General features: G+C 38.3%; 1 protein-coding gene across 4 annotated transcripts in view; it reads right to left on the bottom strand.

The window, feature by feature from the left end:
- Positions 1 to 20,602, bottom strand: part of LOC115763842 (mucin-5AC-like) — a 76,580-nt gene that overhangs the window by 48,155 nt on the left and 7,823 nt on the right. For 2 of the 4 annotated variants that reach the window (XM_030706606.1, XM_030706605.1), the window contains 4 exons: positions 14,374 to 15,014; positions 6,386 to 6,620; positions 4,938 to 5,605; positions 4,082 to 4,187 (listed from right to left, as the gene is read on the bottom strand). In XM_030706606.1, coding sequence (XP_030562466.1) covers positions 4,082 to 4,187; positions 4,938 to 5,605; positions 6,386 to 6,620; positions 14,374 to 15,014 — 1,650 coding nt within the window. Of the gene's footprint in view, positions 1 to 4,081; positions 4,188 to 4,937; positions 5,606 to 6,385; positions 6,621 to 14,373; positions 15,015 to 20,602 lie in introns of those variants that run through there. The other 2 variants (XM_030706607.1, XM_030706608.1) reach the window with 2 other exon arrangements.

Here is a 20,602-nt window from a genome sequence, read left to right as displayed (position 1 = left end):
GCTCAATTAAACTCCTGCCTAATTGGTATAATTGTATGCTGGGATAGATATAAATATTAATAATTTCATTAAAACTATTTAAATAGATATCTAGGGAGCAGAATTCTATTCAAATCTTTGCTTTATAAGTGATCTCAAAAGGCTAATGATGATATTATTTTGAATAGAGTGTCAATATAGTCAAACAAACAGTTTTTTATATAGAGATTATATAAAAGTGTTTGTCTGATTGGTGATCAACGCACAGCCCAACCCGTAAGAGCTAGGAATCTTAAATTTTCACTGTAGTTACCTTATGTTATGAAGGTGCACGTTAAGACGGCGTTTCGGGAAATTCCACCCGCAAGTATGGAAAAATCGCGAAAAACGGTTGTATGAAACTTTTTTGTTTACCATCCGATTGGCCTCAAACTCAATTTCAAAGTTCTTTGTTCGAATTCATTTGAGGGGTGTTTCACACTTTTCCAAAAATGTATTCCTCCTTGGTGGAAATGGTTCAAAGATTTGGTGGGTGACGTTTTGCGCTCAAATTCATTTTCAAAGCTCTATATTAAAAATCATTTGAGATGTGTTTCACATTTTTCGCAAAATCTAAACTCCTTCGCTAGAAATACGATTCAAAGATTTTTGGGCGAGGTTTTAAGTGGTGTCCGATTTGCTTCAAACTTATTTTTAAAGCTCTACATAAGAACTTAATGAATACGTGTTTCAGCAATTTGTAAAATTCCACCCACAACAGTGGTTAATTAGCGAAAAACATTGGTATGAAACTTTTTTGTTAACCATCGGATCGGCCTCAAACTTATTTTCAAAGATCATTGCTAAAATTCATTAGAGGGGTGTTTCACACTTTTCGAAAAATCCAAATCCAAAAATCAAAGATTTGGTGGGTGCCCTTCTACCTTCAAATTCATTTGCATGGATTAATATAAAAAAGCATTTGAGACGTGTTTCACATTTTTTGCAAGAGTGCACTTTTAAGTAATTTTTTGAGAATTTTAAGCTGTGTCCGAATTGCATCAAACTTTCAAAGCTCTATATAAGAATACAATGAATACGTGTTTCAGCGATTTGGGAAATTCACTCGAAACACTGGTAAAATGACAGAAAACGTTTGTATGAGAGTAGTAGTAGTGGTTTACTGTCCCCTCAGTTTCAAAATCATTTTCAAAGAGAACATTGTTTTTATAACATTAGTGCCACGGGTAAGGCCGGGCTATACCCGCTAGTATTATTATACATTTCATATTTTATATGACGTCATGATTCAATTAAAATGCTCATAATTTATTGCCTGCCCGATTTGAAGTGGCATTTAACAACTGCACGGCCGCAACCACAACTGGACTGGGCATGAAAATTGTAAGGGCGCGGCTTACGGACAGACATGCCCCTAAATCATTGTTTTGCCCCTTTTTGAGTTTTTGACATATGCCAAAAAAAACATGCAGCACTTGACATTCGTATAGAACATGTTTAAAGCCTTTACCCACACGAGCCACAGTTTACCGCAATTGCCAATGCCATTTTTATGGGCATTATTTAAAGCTCGAATAAACGTGACAGCAGTTCTTGTTACTGTTGTTGTTGTAGGTGTTGCGCCTGACAACGTGTAAACGACAAGTGCAGAGCGCGCACCTGTCTCTCAAGCAACCTGCACATCAGGTGTCATCATCGCTTTGCAGGCAACGCCACATCCATCTCCACCCTCATGTCTTGTTGGGGCGCAGTTAAGTAGCACGGTTTAAACAGAACACATGTCAAAGTTGACATACACGCACTGCTCAAACAACAACAGAAATTACAGTACGGGAATATATACACATACTGCAGACCAAACGATTTAAATGCAAACATAAATTGTGTATTGGCATACAAATATCTCGCTACGCATCTGAGATATATGGATACGAAGATACAAAGATACATAGATACAAATGTATCTCTGTGCGTAACTGAACAAACAGACAGGCAGGCAGATAGTTGGCTTTCGTATGTATGTACTATTTTATAGCTCATTCTCATCATAATCTTCAACATCATCATCATGAGACACGAAGATACACAGATACAAATGTACCCTTGTGCATAACTAGACAAACAGACAGACGCTACTTGGCTATAGTATTTGCGATGTACTATGTTTTGTATACTTATAGGTCATCCTTATCATTATCATTAGCATTATCATCATCATCATTCAATTCAAGATACAAAGCTATGTAGATGCAAATGTATCTTTGTACGCTAAAAGACAAATAGAAATATATTTGATTTTTGTATGCCTCTACTCAGTCTTGTATGTTTATAGGTAATCATTCTTATTATGCTAAACATTACAAGCACCACACATATACAAAAATACATAGATGCAAATGTATCTTTATGCGAAAACAAGCAGATAGTTGTCTATAGTATGTGCTATGTATGTGCCAATAGCTCATCCTCAGCATTATTACATTATCATTTTCAACATTTACTCCAACATTATGAGATACAGTATAGCGAAGATACATATATAAAAATTGATCTTTTTTGCTACTAGGCCCTACCCAGATAGTTGGCTTCCCATTGCTTTCTTATAGGTCATCCCCATCATTATCAGCTAGATCATCATCAACATCATCATCCTTATCATCATCAACGCCATTCTCATTCCCAGTGTCGCCGTGCGGACATTGAGAAAACAGCGGAATTGTGGGACATTTGCAGATAACAATAAAAGTGCACCCGTTGCTGTTGTTGCCTGACTTGCAACTGATGCTGCTGCTGTTGCTGCTAATGTAGCCGTTTTTGTCTGAGTGGCCATCAGCAAACGTAGAAAATTGTGTAAACAAAATAAAAAATGAAAGGTTGCACAATGGAATAAACATGTGGATTCAGCTTATAGAAAGAAAAAGAAATTCAACTCCAATGTGTGTGACAAGTATTTTTGAGAAAAGTGTGACCATGTTCAGGTTCTTCTTCAATAAGGTGTGGTTGTATTAAACAAAAATGAGGATTCAGGTATAAATTTAAGAAAAAAAATAAATAAAAAGTAAAGTTATTTAAATATATGTGAAAATGTCTAATTTATGATTACAGCTGTAAATAAATGTGTAAAGAATTTATTATAGCTAACGTAGAAAATTATTTTTAAAAAATGAAAACGAAAGGTTGCGCAATGAAAGAAACATGTGAAATAAGCTTATAAAAAGAAAAGAAGAAATGTATCTTAATAACTTTGAGAAGAGTGTGACAAAGTTCTAGTTTTACTTTAATAAGGTGATGTCGTATCAAACAAAAAAGATAATTCAGGTATAAATTTCAATGTAAATAAAAAGTAAAATAATTTTAAAATACAGGTAAAAATTAATAATTTATGATTAGAGATACATAATTATTTGTTGATTATTATCCATTCTATTCTACTGACATAAGACACACTTTTTAAGCAAACAAGTAAGAGGTTCTAGTCGGGAGCTCCCGACTAGGGAATACCCTGAACCCTCTTCTTCCAACATCAAATGCATATATATATTCTATTTTAGAAGCTATATGTCAAGTTGGGTGACTCTAGCTCTTATTATTTACCAAAATTGCCCAAAAAACAGGATATCGATATCGATTTTTATCGATTGCTTGAAAACGGAGTAAGTTATCGATTATCGGAAACAAACTCGACCTGCGCGGGAACTAGGAGCATCTACATCTAAAATTCAATCAAGTCTCTAGCTCTTATAGGTTCTGAGATCCTTGCGTTCATACATACGGATGGACGGACGGACGGACGGACGGACAGACAGACGGACATAGCTAGATCGACTCGGCTATTGATGCTGATCAAGAAAATATATACTTTATGGGGTCAGAGCTGCTTCCTTCTGCCTGTTACATACATTTGCATTTTTAATGGGTACAGGGTATAAAAATAATCACTTTGTGCCACTGTGTATACGCTTGTGAATCAAAAGTCAGCAAAGTAAAATTCAATTAGGCTAAATGAAAACTTAATTCTATTGGCATGCAATACAAAAATAGTTGGCACTGACTGTGCTGCTCTACCCCCCACCCACCCTGAACAAACGTCATACAGACTTACCGTTTAGCACGTGCAGCACAATGGTGCGCGGGGCACTGTTCGAGGGGCTGCACGTATAGTTGCCAGAGTCCAGCTTCACCACGGCGGGTATGATAAGCGACGCGGTCTGCGGGAAAACGAAAACAAAATGTTAAAAAAGAGAGAAAAACAGCTCGTAAATATATAGAAATGCGATACTTGAGCTGGCGAGACAGCTGACAGACTCGTTGGCGCACGAGGTACGGGGCGCCGGGCACGGGGAACGTGTATGTGCCACGGGATGCCGCACAGCAGGCAACTACGGGTGCCGCGCTCACGGCCAATGTGAAGATGGGAAAAATTAAAATACAAAATATGCACACACTCATATTATATATTAAAATTATAATTTTACGACGTTGACAATTTTCGACAGTGTTGGATAATTGAATGCAAAATGCCAGCGCGCATTTTGCGTGGCAATTTGCGTAATGAAAACGCGTTTAATGAAAATGCACTACAAGAAAATCCAGTAAATAAAATACTTAAAGTGATTAAAATTCTATTAAACTATGTTTAAAGCATTTTTAATTTAATAATTTAAAGTTGATGTTAGAGAAGTGATAGAAAAGGCTTGGTTCAAAAGCAAAAGAATTGGAACAAGAATTTGCGTGCTTGAAGTTACCATAAAGCGCTCTTAAAGAAAGTAGAAAATTACTCAGATTAAAATAAAACATTTTGCTAATGAGATTTTCAAAGGTGACTATCATAACTTTTGCATTCGAATCAAGTTACTTGGTTTTTTCTCCAAGTGGATTGGGAAGCAGAGGGGCAGTTGGGTGGGCGAGGTGTATGATAATGATAAGGGACACGCCCACACGTGCGGTAAGCCACTTACCGTTATCTGCTTAATGAAACTGCTGCTTGGCAGCATTGTTGTTGTTGTTGTTGTTGTTGTAGTTGCCGCTATAGTTGTCGTCGATGTTGTTGTTGTGCTTGGCTCGGTCGTAGTTGTTGCTGTTGCGGTTGTCATGGCTGCTGCTGCTGCTGTTGTTGTCAGCGCATCAGGTGCTGTTGCTAACCGGGCGCCTGCTTCAGTGGCAACGCCTGCTGCAAATGCAACGGCTGCAGCTGTCGTCGTTGACATTGTGGATGTTGTAGGCGTGGCCGTAGCTATAGTTGGCAGCACGTAACCATATCCGGCGATGACAGCCACATCGCTCACCGTTATCGCGTCTAGAATGTACGAACGTGTTATGGCCGCTATATCATTTAGGGTATCTGCTGCAGCCGATGTCGACGTCGACGTTGACGTCGATGTAGACGTTGACGGTGACGTTACCGCTGTTGCCGCTGTCGGCATCGTTGGCACTTCCGTTGGCAGATCGATGCGCTCAATTTCCGTTCGCCAGCCGCGACGATTATGCAAATAGATTTGCTTCTGATTGTAAAACCAATTAATGAAAAGTGGCGGCTCCAGTGCCTGGCTAATTATGCATCGTAGTTTCACTTGACTTCCGGCCTTCACGTGACGCGTGGACTCGCCAATTAATTCCGTTTTAGGTTCTGCAAGAGAGTAAGAGAGAAGGAAATAGACAGAGCACACATCCACACACTCATTTAGAGAGTCGCTCACAGTCTGTGTAATATCTGTGTGCCACAGATTTATGGGCCTGCTCTGTGATTTATGTTTGGGTTTGGGGCGTGGAATGCATTGGATTTCGGTCTGGGTTTCATTGATTGTCCCTGGAACACCTTAATAACAGGCTGAGATGTTACGAGGTGGAGACTTTAAATCTGCTGATGCTAACAGAAATTTTACAGAATGCATTTTTAAAGAAATTTCATGAATATGTTATTAGAATGCCTGCGTGCATTTCTATAGGGCAACATATTAAGAGCAATTTTGCTTTTAGTAAATGCAGAAATGAATAAAGTTAAGAGAAACAGTTATATTTTTACAAAAATAATTTAAATTAATTAAGTTATATCGTTAAAAAAAAAATACCTGCATTTATATAAATGGATTTCCAGTATAAATATTTATTTTCCTTTTTAAGAAGAACCCTCAATTAAAGTTGTGTATTTTGTGAGTGGCTTTATTAAAAACCAATTGAAGTACCTCTGAACATATTTTTCATTTTATTTAATTGGAGTGCGACTTCTCGAGTTTTTTATATGTTTTTATTTAAGTGCAAGCAAAATTTAATTTCAATTTCTCTTTACGGAAAACATTTTTATGAAATATTGTTCAATTTTATCAGGAGCATTTATGTTTAATTGTTAGAGAGGGACTACCACTATTGTTGGATAATTTTTAAACTGCTTTTTATTTCTCTTACTCACCCACAATCCGCAAGTGTACAATCGCACTGGCCTTGGGCTCCGTGGACACCTGACACTCGTAGGTGCCCTCATCCTTGAGTTGCACATATTTGATCTGCAGAGACCAGCGCTCAGGGTTCGGGGAGAATACCGACTGAAAGCGTTGATCCGCTATGAAGGTGGTCTGATCCACGGTGAGGATGTGCCCATCCCGCATGCGGAGCCAAGAGATGGGCTTCTTTACCAGCTGCTTGACCTGCGGGCGAGAATGCAAGATTATAATAAAAAAAAACAAAATTAATTTCGAATTAGGCAATAATTGAAATCAATCTGTCAATATTGGTTTCATATTTTAAACTCAATTCAATTGGGAGCTTGAGCTCTGGAAGCCCCAAGGCAAATCCCCAGCTGACTAACTGAATGATGTCAGCGAAACTTTTGCTTTAAGAAAACTTTGGCGCCTACAACAACGGGACAAAAACGCTATTGGGGCACAATGTAACGGTAAACAATAATGACAACAAAACGACGATTCATTTCTGTCAATAATGACAATAATAATTTAGAAGCAATTTACAAGGCTCCAGACCCAGACTGAGACCCAGGACTAGACCGAGCCCCAACCAAGCCGCACGTGAAGAAAATAATATAGTTCGAGACGGAAACTGAAAGACTTTTTATTGAATGTGTGAGGCAGTGTGTGTGTATAAATACATTTTATTTATGTTGCTCGGTGTACCACTTGTACAGCATGTGAAAGCCGTTGTATGAAAGAGCTCATCGTAATTACACTTGGCACAATTTTTCTGACTAGTTTCCCTTCTTCTTGGGCATGTTTTGGGAAAGTTTTTCGTTTATGCTTGTATTGCTTCTGACAGCTGAGGAACTTGTTGGAATTGTCGTTGCGATTGTCATTGATTAAATAACTCCAAATTTTGACATTTTAAAGAATTGTTTTAAGAAAAGTAAACAGCTCCGAAGTCAAAACATGCTCTGCATAAGAACAATGGAGATACACTAGTACTTCGACTTGCACTTGGACTTGGGCTTTGATCTGGATTTGGACCTGGAAGCTCAAGAAATGTATTTCAAGGTAGTTATAAAGTAGGCTAAATTTTTTCTCAGCTTTAAAATAATCCATAATTAAAGCATTAATTTTTCTCAGACATTATTCAACATAATTCTAAATTCCCCTCTTGATTAAACTCAAAAAAGTATGTTATACATTTTTCTTGAAATTAATTCAAAGATGAAAACGAATTGGTTGATTTTCCTTTAATATAAATTTGTAATATTACATTTTTAGATATTATGTTAAATCGATGTCCTAACATTATATTTAAATTTCACCTGGCTGTCGCCCAGTAGTAAATCGCAGCTACTAGATATATAATTTGACATTTTTTTAAAGAAAAACTGTAATATGATACGTATATATTTTTAAATTATCTTCTTATCCACTCTAAACTGTGATTCACTTAAAATTCCACGCACACACTTTGCTCGCAGTGTGAGTCAGTGTGACATATACCCTACTGTAATGCATGCGGAGGGGTCGTAGGGGCTACGCAGCTGACTAAAATGGCGATTGCGAACCGTCTCGCTCTGGTCCTGGCCCTGGCTCCGGCTCTGGTTCCGGCTGTGACTGTGTCTGTGGGTGAGGCTGTGCCAGTGTCAGTGGCAAATGATTGTCTTTGAACTGCTGTCATCAACCACATTGTCCGCGTCAGCTACGGCGCCGGCGACGTGAAGTAGTTGCTCAGGGCGGGTGACTGGTGCGGGGTGGGAGGGCGGTCCGTTGAACGACATCATGATTAGATACTATAATCATTTGTGTTTTATGTGCTTGTTGTTTTTCATTGTGGTTGCCGCCCTGTCGCACTCGCCACGCAACTAAAAGTGTCTGAGGCACGCACACAAAAGGCGACCCCTCACACAGCCCCCCACGCCCCTTCACCTCATCCCAAGCAGAAAGCTGCCCGCCTGTCTGTCTGACTTGGCCATAATTGCTGGTAGTTCCTTGGGCCACCTCCTCACAGCTTGTTGTTGTTGCTGGCTGTTGTACGTGCTGTCAAAACTATATGAATATGCCGTACCAGAATTAACTACATACACAAACACATACACCCACAACCACCTCACCTATTATGGCTATGTAAACACCATGGGGCTTAGTACCCAAAATCAGGGATTAATCTGCACAAGCCCAAATTACTAATTCGCCTATGCGATATACGCTTTATTATAACTGGCGAGCTTTTTATAAAATTTTCCTTTTTTTTTCATTTTTTTTTTTTGAATTTTTACGTTGTGTCAAGTTTAATCGCGAGTGCTGCTTGGCATAGGAATGGAGAACATGATTTTAGGTAATTTATAACCTTTGCCGAACAAAATGATTATAGATTAAGGAAAATTATGTTTTGCGATAAAAATGACAGAATATTTAAGGCCACCGCCAGGACACGCATGATTTCAAATATTAAACATAGAAAGCTTTCTTTTTACTTAAAAAGCTAAACAAAAATGTTCATTAGTGTGATTTCTATATCAAATATATAAAAGTCTCCCTTCTCTTTCATTTTCTGCAAACTGTAAATTATACAGCTATAAATAAACCATTCTACAGGGTGCGGCGCGGCGACTTTATTAAATTTTGCGAAAGGCAGTGAAATCGTGAGTATCGCACAAAGGATGATTATCATCTGGCGGAGCATCGACATTATACTCAGCGTATTAAGTGAAGATGCTTATCCACTTGCCCGAGCTGAGAGACAGCTGGGAAGCCAGCCAAGCATCTCCTAGGCACGTGCAGAGGCGCACAGGCGGGGAGTAGGCGGTTGTAACTGGAGCAACTGCTAGGGAACTCCTTCAGCTGCTTTTTGGAGTACGTGGCAAGTGTAAGTACACAAGGCTCTCTTTGTGGCACCTCCTTCCAAGCTCCTGCGGACTGGCTGGCTGGCTAGCTGACAAATATTCATGTGGCTTGGGGCTCAGGTTGTGCCCGAGCTGGAGCACCACTTGGCGTTAGCTAATTTAAATCCCTCGCTTATGGATGGCGCATTATGCGGCTGGGTTCGTGTAGATTGTGCTTAATTTGCTAAAAAATTAATGACCGTATTTTGGCATCGAATTTATCAAGATGCCTCGCATCGGTCCCATCTCTGTCTGTGTGTGTCTTGGCAATTTAAATATTTTTAATTAGTTGCATTTAATATAAACACTCTCTCACTTTCCCACTCTCAAAATCTTGGTCCAATATTAGCATTGCATTAAAGTCAAGCAGCTGGAAACGGTCTATAAACCCGGCAAGTGGCACTTATAGTTTGGCAAACTTGACTGGCCGACTGCACCCATATCATATTATATCCAAAGCCAAACCAGACCCATCGGCATGGCCATAGTTGTATTCATGTTTTTGGCTCTTGGCTTTTATGTTCGTTTTACTTTTTCATTTGCTGTCGTCAGCAGCGATTTTTGAAAATCCAAAGGCACGCAGACAACAAAGTTTGCCCATACATTTGCGAATTCTGTCTAAAGTTGTTTGCAAATAATTTCTTTCTTTTATTTGGCCAATTCTTTCACACAACAATACACCTCAAAGAGCGCCAGCCTCGACAACTCCATGGATAACATTCCTTTAACATTTTGTTTGTTGCTTTCCTTTTCTTCACATCTGCTTAACGAAAACTTTTCGCAGACTTTGCAAAATAAGCCAAAATGAGGCAGGTAGAGGACTGGGGTAAAATAGCTTCAAAAAAAAAAATCAAGTGCTTGCAGGCAAAGCTTTTTTTTGCCATTGTCTCGATATACGCTCTATGGAACGCCTGCGGCTTCAAATTTTTTATTAATTGATTTGGTTTAAGCAGATTTATAGATTGCAAGCGCAAACATATTATTGGCTTCAAATACAAAATATATGTTGCCTTTTCTCCCTCCTACTTTATCGGATAATCAGTCTTAAGTGATGTGTTTGCCTACGCGCTGCTTAGCCCCAAGGAAATTTGAATATCTGATGTGCTGCTTGGAAGGCCAAAGATTCGGTAGGGCCCTTTATTCCACAGGCAGTACAAAACGTTTCATTTATTTATTGCTTGAGCATTCCGTATTATTAAAATGTGTCGGAGACTTAAAGATATACAAGTTTTATTTTATAGGAATCTTCTTTAAGTTTGTTTAAGATTCACAAGTAGTTGACATATACTTTTTTTATGAGAGATAACTAATTCTGTTATTTATTTTATAGTGTTTTGTTTCACTATATAAGAAAATTCAGATCATGCTCGGTACCATTTATCTATTGACATATTTATTGGATTTTTGCTGTGCAATCGCAAATAATTCCTCTAAATGATTTCAAAAATTTATAAATTGTAAGAGGTACATTTTTAAAGAGAAAATAAGTAAGTAAGGCTCCTGTCGGCAGGGATCGACTAGGGGATATCCTAACCTTTTTCTACCAACACAAAATACGACTCGCGCTAGTTGGGAGAGGGACGCGGTAGTAGTTATAAAATAAATGATACTTGATTTTTATATATTATCCAGCATATGTAGATCATAAAACCTTAGAGACGTGCTTCGATTCTTATCGATTGCTTGAAAACAGGAGAACACATCGATTATCGGAAACAAACTCGTATTGCGCGGTATTATAGGTTCTGAGATCGACGGACAGACGGTCGGACAAACATACGGATATGGCCAGATCTACTCGGCTATTGATGCTGATCGGAGATACTTTCTTCTGCCTAATACATACATTTGCACAAATACACCCTTTTTATCCGTTTATAATGGGTTCGGGATACAATTAATATAAATATAAAAAAAAACCTCCGTCTTCATATATATGGAAAGATAAGAAATTAAAAGAATTGTTAACGTGCATACATAAAATAAATCACAATGAAATAAATACCATGCAAAAAGTTAAGTAAACTTTCACTTTTTAAATAATGAACATTTTCAGCTGTTTCTTTTTTGTCATTCCTATTTTTAACAGAAACTTCAGTACGAGTTGGAAGCTATTATTGTTGCTGTTACGGAAGAGTTCATTTCAATAAACACGAAGGAGTGAAAACAGAAAAGTGTTCGTTTGTTTTTTAAGCAGCTACCGACGCCAGTTAAGGTACTTTTGTATCTTTTAGTTTTTTTAGCAAATGGCAAGCGAAGAACTCAAAATAATTTGCTCTATAAACAGAGCGGCGTCTGCGCCAATTATAATGACAATCATGATTATGCTTATGTAATTATAATGATCATTAAAGTGACTATCATCATTCAAAGCTTGTGTGCTGCGTGCCAGGCACTGGGCCAAGGAAGCGAGGCTGCAGTAACAAAGTTATTAGCGGATGGACTTCGACTGCCACACACACACACACACACACACACAAGGGCGCGTGCGAGCTGCTGCCACGCCCAAGACACTGTGCGTGTGTGTGTGTGTGTGGTGTGCACTGGGGCCAGGCTTGGAATATTTGGGTCAGCTGCGAAAATGGCGTTGCCTTTGGCTATAAATTGGACTGGGAAGTGGGTAGCATGGAGCAGGAAGGATCGGGGAGCTGGGGGCTTAGGGCGTGGCAGCAGCAATTTCCGGTTTGTTTTCTTTCAGTTCCGACAGCGCCAACGTAAATTAGTTCAAAGCGAAGCAAAGTTGAACCCCTACCCCCGCACCCACACTTAAGCAGCAATCGCCACTTCCGCGAATCCCCCCGCGTTCCACAGCCCGCGTTGGGTGACCGCAGCGAACCGATTGAGCAAGAGAACTCCGCATAATCAGATGCTTTTTATAAATTATCAATGATTATTAAAAAAAAAAAAGTGAAAAAAAGAAAAGAACACATAAAATGCTTTGTCAATATTTTTATACCCTGAACCCATTAAAGATGGGTATGAGGGTATATCGTATTTGTGCAAAATCCAAATGTATGTAACAGGCAGAAGGAAGCATCTCCGACCCCTCAAAGTATATATATTCTTGATCATCATCAATAGCCGAGTCGATCTAGCCATGCCCTTCTGTCTGTCCGTCCGTCCGTCCGTATGTATGAACGCAACGATCCCAGAGCCTATAAGAGCTAGAGACTTGAAATTTTAGATGTAGATGCTCCTAACTCCCGCGCAGATCGAGTTTGTTTCCGATAATCGATAACTTACTCCGTTTCCAAGCAATCGATTAAAATCGATATCGATATCCTGTTTTTTGGGCAATTTTGGTAAACAAAAGAGGTAGAGTCAGCAAACTTGACATATAGCTTCTAAAATAGAATATATATATATGCATTTGATGTTGGAAGAAGAGGGTTCAGGGTATCCCCTAGTCGGGAGTTCCCGACTAGAACCTCTTACATGTTTCAGTTATTATTATGCAAAAATAAAAAATAAAAAAAACCTGCGTTGAAAATAAACAGCGCGAGGAGCGAGCGCTTGATTGGATTTGAGCAAAAATCAATCAACTTTTCATTTTGCCCTCTTCAGCTCCGCGGTTCGGTCAACAACTTAATACTGTGCCAGTGTTCAGGCATTATTTGGCATAAGCATCCGCTTTATGCAAGTCATTGACAATCGCAACAAAAAAAGGGAAGGTTATTAAAAGAAAAACCAGCTAAATAATCATAAGTACTGTAAGCTCTCAACTTTCAAGGGATGTGCACTTCTCGAAGTACTTAAGCTCGCTGAAAAGGTGTTTCATTATATTTGGAGGGCCCAACATTTTTAAATCTATTAAATACTAAGCCGAATCAATCAAAAGCTCAAACCACGAACAGGCAGGTCCATATCAATCAAATTCGTTCAGTTTTGCCCATGTAACGGATTGAAGAGGATTTGGTTAACTTGAAGGGGTATTTTATATGGTAAATTTAAAAATCCCCATTTTTGTTAGCTCTGACAAGAAGAAGATTCTCTTTAAAAAATACAAGATAGAATAAAAATAAAAAATTTTATATATGGTAATAATACAAATGAAATAAAATAACAAGTAAGAGGTTCTAGTCGGGAGCTCCCGACTAGGCGATACCCTGAACCCTCTTCTTCCAACATCTAATGAATATATATATATTCTATTTTAGAAGCTATATGTCAAGTTTGGTGACTCTAGCTTTTATTATTTACCAAAATTGCCCAAAAACAGGATATCGATATCGATTTTTATCGAATGCTTGGAAACTGAGTAAGTTGTCGATTATCGGAAACAAACTCGATCTGCGCGGGAACTAGGAGCAATTTCAAGTCTCTAGCTTTTATAGGTTCTGAGATCCTTGCGTTCATACATACGGACGGACGGACGGACGGACAGACGGACATGGCTAGATTGACTCGGCTATTGGTGCTGATCAAGAATATATGTATATACATTATGGGGTCGGAGATGCTTCCTTCTGCCTGTTACATACATTTGGCTTTCGCACAAATACAATATAATGGGTTCAGGGTATAAAAAGTTAATAATATTTGGGAACTCACTTTTTTAAATTTAAAAGCTCAAATTTTGTTTCAATTTAATTTATTTTCATATTGCAAGTTTTTGCAAGAAAATAAAATAGTCAAGTATTTATACCAAGATTCAGATTAATAATTAAAAATGATAATAGGCTTAGCCATAACAACATTAACGCTGTTTAAAAACTGGACTAAGCGCCTAACCTTGGCATTTTTGGCTTTGCAATTAAATTATTTTAATAAATTTAAAATGCTCTAATCCATGCGCACATTCGCTAGTTGCTTAATGCGTTCAAGCAAAGCCCAATATAATTATGACATTAACTGAAGCGTGTTGAGGCCTCGTCTCCATTTGCAAATTCTTCGGAGAAGTGTGAGTGTGTGCGAGTGTGTACGAATGCTCGAGTGGCGGCTTTTCTCGCTCAGTTGGACTTTTGTGCAGTTGACCAATTAGTCTTATCGGCAAACAGAAAACCAGCCTCTAGCCCCTTTGATTGGGTACCTCATTTTGGGCGCATTATGGACTGTTAATTAAAGGGAGTTCGGAGCTTGAATTGAGTTTCACTTACATTGCAGGGCAGGTAGGCATGGGTTCCCGCTTGGCTAATTATTGTCTGGTAATCATCTATTGTTGGCGGTGGCTTCAGCGTAGTGCTCGGTGTTGGTCGACGTGTTGTCGTTGTTGTCGTTGTTGTTGACTCCTCCGTTGTTGCTGCTGCTGCTGTGGCTGCCTCCACTGTTGCCGTGGAGCTGTTGCCCTTGTTGGCTGGCAACAATGCGTTGTACTGCGTAATTTTGTGCTTGTGCTCCAATGGCTCCTGCTCCTCCACATTTCTATTGCTCATAATAAGATTTGCTTGCAGCGCGGCCGTCACCACCGGTACGGATGTGGCCATTGTGTATCCGCTTGTCCCCTGCCCATGTCGAGCCTCATTGTTGCTTATGTTATTAATGTTGCTGTGGTTGGGCAATGCAGTTGCTGCTGCAATAGACAAACTTGCATTTGTCTGCATAGTTGTTTTTGTAGTTGTTGCTGTTGCTGTTTGCTCGTCATTTGCTTTGGCAATTTGCGTTGTCGCCGGAATTGATGGCACCGATTTTGCGAATGTCGCCTCTCTCTTTGATTGACTTCCATGAAATGTGCCGTCATTTATTCTGTCGCTCCTTAATATTGACGATGTGGCCGTTGCCGCCTCCAATCCTCGTTCTGCTGAGAAAGAAAGAGATAGCGAGAGACAGAGGGCGAGTGAGAATTGTAGAGAAAAACGCATTGTCAGCTACAAATTAATGTGTTTGTGTTTTGTTTTCAGTCAGCTGCTTAAGCTGCTTACATATTTCAAATGACCTGAGCCCATTTATCTAATAGGCCCAGCAACAATTAAAGCGATTAAATTCAGCGCATACAGTTCAATAAATTAATCTCGACAAGTTTAAGAGGTTGCACCACCCAACCGCCCGCCGCTATCAAGTGGCATTCATCACGCTTAGGCACAGTCTGCATATTAAAACAATTTCGAAATTAATTAGCTAATTACCTTCAAGTAGGAAAAGCAAGTGGAGTTTGTATTGATTTGCATAATTTAGATGGGCACGGCCGACAGAAACACGCCCATGTGAACGGACATCATAAAAAGCCCATTTCAATTGAAAAAGAAAGGAGAAATAAAAGACTATCTTAGGCACGCTGAAGATCTAATACCCTTGCAGACCCAACCTTTTCATAATGCTTTGCTTGTATCTAAAAAGCACAGGGAAAATAGTTAATCTCGAGCTTGGTCAGATATCTTGATAAACAAAAATGTTTTTCATACAACTTAATTTTCGACCGATGGTTCCTATGGCATAGTGGTCCGATCCAGCTGGTTTATACATATGTGATGCATGTAACAGAAAGAGGGATTGCAAAATTTCATGAAGATAGTTTTAAAACTGAGAGAGTAGTTCGCATAGAAACAGGCAAACGGTAAGACGGACATGGTTATATCGACTCGGCTGTTGATACTGATCAATAATATATATACCTTATGGGGTCGGAAATGTCTCCTTCTATGAGTTACACATTTCACGATTAAATTATAATACCTTCTGCAAGGGTATAAACAACTTTTTCAGAAGTTTATTGTGCAAGTCGCAAAGAGCTAGGCTGGGCTTTTCCACGGTCAGAGGAAGTGCGGGAGAGGTATTGCCTGTTAGCCATTATATAATCATAGAAATTAAAAGCTGCTCTCGAACCACGCAGCAGACGAGCAGTAGACGCACCCTTAAATTATATTTGCTTTTGTATCTGATCTAATTAAAGTTATTTACTTTGGCGAATGCCTCAATTATATCATTAACACTCTAAACAAATACTTGCTAATTATTGGGCCAATTTTATAAATTATCCGCTTTTTGTGCTTCTAGCGCGCTTTGGACATGGACAAGTCTTTAACGAAAGTCAAACAAAAATTTGTTAAAATATATAGTAAATTTAATAAAATTTAGTTTTGATTATTAAATACATTTTTCTCATTTTATTTATTTTTTTTTTGGCTCTACGGTGTATTCATAAATCTGTAATTCACTCCGAAGACAGTACAAAATATTGAAATATTTTAACAATTTGCAACTCAGTTAACCTTTTTTTCGAACACTCGCACCCACGCATGCTTGGTATTAAGCCAAAAGAATTTGAATAATAAATAGGAAATTGGTAATAATTTATGCACCTATGACACTTGTTGGCTACCTGTCCTGTGGGCTGCGCGTAAATTTGCCAAATTGATGCCATAAATTTCGCAACGAATAATTTTGGCTACAGATGGCGAGGTAAAACTGTGTCGTGCCACATATAAAAAGATACCTGATACACTCTGTGCACAAGATGCACTGTGATTCCTTCAATTTAATTAATATTGAGTGCAATTATTAATATGCAGCCGAGTGCAAAACTCAGAAATTCACAAATTCGCAAATTACATGTTTCAAAGTTTGTAAGACTGGAAAAAACTTTTGCTACGTTGCACGCGGCGTATGCGTAATATTTAGTTGGATCTCGAGCCCAGATGAAGTTATTGCTCGTTAATTAAGTTATGCCCTGCGGAAAGCGCAACTGTCGGAGAGCTTGCCAGCTATTGGGCACTTATAAGACAGAACTCTTAACCCAACTATCCAATCAACAGGCGGGGGAATGCGCAGTACGAAGTGTTGCGAGCAAATGCAAATCCCGATGGCGGCATTTAACGAGCCGCAGCTTGAGTGTGTTTGTGTGTGTGCGAGTGTGTGTGTGTGTTTATATGTGTGTCTGTTTGTGCGCCATGTTATCATGTTTTATGTTTATGCGACGTGTACGTGCAATAAAGATAAAGCGATTTCATACAAAAACTTTTTAATTGCCTGATCTAATGATGCACTGCAACAACTTGATCATAATAATTATTTTTCTTTTTATGATAATCAAATTGCCCAAAAGCCACACAATTATGCAGACCACAAAAACTGTACAAGAGGACCAAAAGTTGATGGATATGCCAAAACCTAATAATTAAGTTGAATATTTATTTATAGAAATCACAAGTTTTTAATTTAATAATTAATTTGACCAAAAGATAATTTAATTTAATTTTATGTAAGCGAAAATAAGTCTATTTGCAAATATAAATAGTTATAATTCAATTATTTACTGGCTTTTTCTGTTGTCTTTAAGTGTATTTATATATATAGAATATATTTCCTTTAGAATTCCCGCCATTTAAATGACTTTGAATTTGAATATATTTTAAATTGAAATAAATTCTTATTATATAAACTATTTTATTTAGTTTATAAAATACGAAGTATTTTTTTAAATATGTTGACTTAACATAGTTATAAGAATTTATTTAAATGTATGCTTTGTACTTTAAATACATTAATTCCTCCTAAACAGAGCGTTTGTATAATAAATTATTATCCTTTAATTTGAGGTATGCGGCCCACAGTACATGGACTGCCTCAACTCATTAACTGCAAACAAGCTAAGGACCAAACAGCTGTCAAGCTGTGCGAGTTCAAGGCATATAAAAGCGAAACATGAATATTTTGTGGACGAGGCGGGGGGCGTGGCAGGCACAAATCAAAACAGCGTAAGAAAAAAGCAAGAGGGAAGCGAAACTGCAATAAAACAAGTGAATTACGCGAAGGAGACGCGCACGGCGCAAAAAGAAAAACAAAATAATAAAGCGACAATATTAGGTGAAATATCATATTGGACGGGCGGGCGAGAATAGCAGTCGCCGCAGCCTTAAAGTGTGCTACGAAAATTTGCTTAATCTCTGAGCAACAAAAAAGAGCCCAGGCAACAAATTAAAAATGTATAAAAAGTTATAAAAAGTCACACACACACACACGCACACATACACACACGCAACACACGCAAATTGTGCGCAGAGTAAAATATAAAAAGATAAAATGACGGCCGCTCGCCAACCAAGCACTTGCCCCAATTGGTGGCACAAACTTGCGTAATGAGGCTCGACCAAGCGGCAAAAGCGACTCGATGACTCGCTGCCAGACGTAGCCTGCGGCTGGCTCCAAGATTGAGTTTGAGCCTTGATTGGAGAATCGAGACAAAGTCTGAGATTGTGGCATGAAATGACTTTCAGCCTCGTCATGCAGCATTCGCAATGACTTTATTACTAAAAGCATTTTATAAACGTTAGATACATCCATACACACACACATACGCTGGGGGCTCTTCTCATACTAAAATTAACCACCTAAATCCCTTGGGCACTTAAGTCGGGATCATGTATGCCAATAAAACCATCTAACAGACACACTCAGAACATGTCAGGCCCCTCCGCCCTTCCTCGATGACGCTTACATACTTAATTTCCCTACACTTGACAATAAGTACACCCCCCTCCCCACTCCCCCACAACCACCATTCAACACCCTCCGAACTTTGGATTGTGCAAATTGATTCCATTGGGAAACCGTCAAATTCTAAATGGGCTTAAATAAAAAAAAAAAAATAGACTTGCAAATTCTTGGAAAATGTCAAAAATAAGCACTTGTATCAATTTGGGACAGAAAACACATTTTTTGGAAACATATTTAAAAAAAAAAAAAAAAACAAAATGAATTCCAATTCAATTCAGATTTTTTAAATAACTGGACTGTGACTTTATTTTTGATTGAATACAAAAAGCAAAATGCAGAACCTATTAAAATGATCAAAGGACTGCTTTTGTACACTTAATGATTCTTAAACTGTAATAGTGACTCTCAAACTTTAACTTAAAGAAAAAAGAATTGTTGCTTGAATTGAAAGGACAAAAGTGAGATCTAAATCTGTAGCCAAAAACCTTAGCTGAAAAATTAAGTAAAATATAGGTATATCAGAGTATATAACCCGGAATTGCCCCACATATATGAATAATCTAATATACAATCTATCAATACACGTCTTTGAATTCGCCTATGACATTTTCTGCTAAATTTGAACCGGCGTCCTGCCGCTTGCTAGTCCGACGCTTAGAAACGTAAGCCACCAGCTCATGCCACACGTTTGCTACTCTCCAAAATAAGTTGACAAAAAAAAATAACGAGAAAGAAAAGCTATCTTCGGCACGCCGAAGATCTAATACCCTAGCAGACCCAACCTTTTCATAATGCTTATAGTGCTTTGCCCGTATCTAAGAAGCGTAGGGAAAATAGTTAATGCCAAGTTTGGGCAAGATATCTTGATAATAAAAAAAGGTTTTTAATCAAAAACCTAGTTTTCGACCGATCGTTCCTATGGCAGATATATGATATAGTAGTCCGATGTAAATAAGATTTTGCAAAAATGAAGGGAGCATAGTGAAATCTTTAAATGCCGTGTTTAATTAAAATATTTTGAATGACAAAAAGTTTTCCATACAACAACTTAATTTTCGACCGATCGTTCTTATGGCAGCTATATGATATAGTGGTCCGATCCAGGTTTTGACACATGTGCTGCGTGCAACAGAACGAGGGTTTTCTGCAAAGTTTCATGAAGATAGCTTTAAAACTGAGAGACTAGTTCGCATAGAAACAGACAGACGGACATAGCTATGTCGACTCGGCTGTTGATGCTGATCAAGATTCTAAGCGTTACACATTTCACGACAAAATTATAATACCCTCTACAAGAGTATAAAAATTGTGTTCCATTAAATTTAATATCATTCGTGACAAATTAATAAGATAATAAGTAAGAGGTTCTAGTCGAGAGCTCCCGACTAGGGAATACCCTGAACCCTTTTATTCCAACACCAAATATATTAAAAACCAGTAAGAGATTCTAGTCTGGAGCTCCCGACTAGGGGATACCCTGAACCCTCTGATTCCAACACCAAATAAATTAATAAAAAAAGTTCCCTTGGCAGGGCTCGAATTTGCAACTGACCGCATTACTTACTGTCGACTCTACTCAACAGCCACACCAGCAAAAAAAAAAAAAAAAATAATAATACTTTCCCCGGTAGGGCTCGAACTCGCGACAGACCGCACCACTTGGTATGCCTCTACTCAGCAGCCACACCAACAATTAATTACTTATGATGAAAAAAGGAACTAAAACAACATTACAAAAAAAAGATGCAATTACCATGCTATTAGAATGCGAAGCAGACGCGCATGAATGTGTGTGTGTACATGTATACAGAAATTCTTAAAGCTGCTGCCCCATTCAATTGCGCAGTTGCATATAATTTTGGTTTTTCTTAACCGATCTTTATGAAATTTTCTACAGTATATCTTATTGTACCATAGAATATTTGTGTATTCTGAAAAAATTAATTGCATTTAAAT

The sequence above is a fragment of the Drosophila novamexicana genome, unplaced genomic scaffold (genome assembly GCF_003285875.2).
Source record: "Drosophila novamexicana strain 15010-1031.04,08,12 unplaced genomic scaffold, DnovRS2.1 tig00000770-arrow-pilon, whole genome shotgun sequence".
Lineage (NCBI taxonomy): Eukaryota > Metazoa > Arthropoda > Insecta > Diptera > Drosophilidae > Drosophila > Drosophila novamexicana.
The sequence above is the reverse complement of the archived record's forward strand: the minus strand, read 5'-3'. Positions and strand labels throughout refer to the sequence as shown.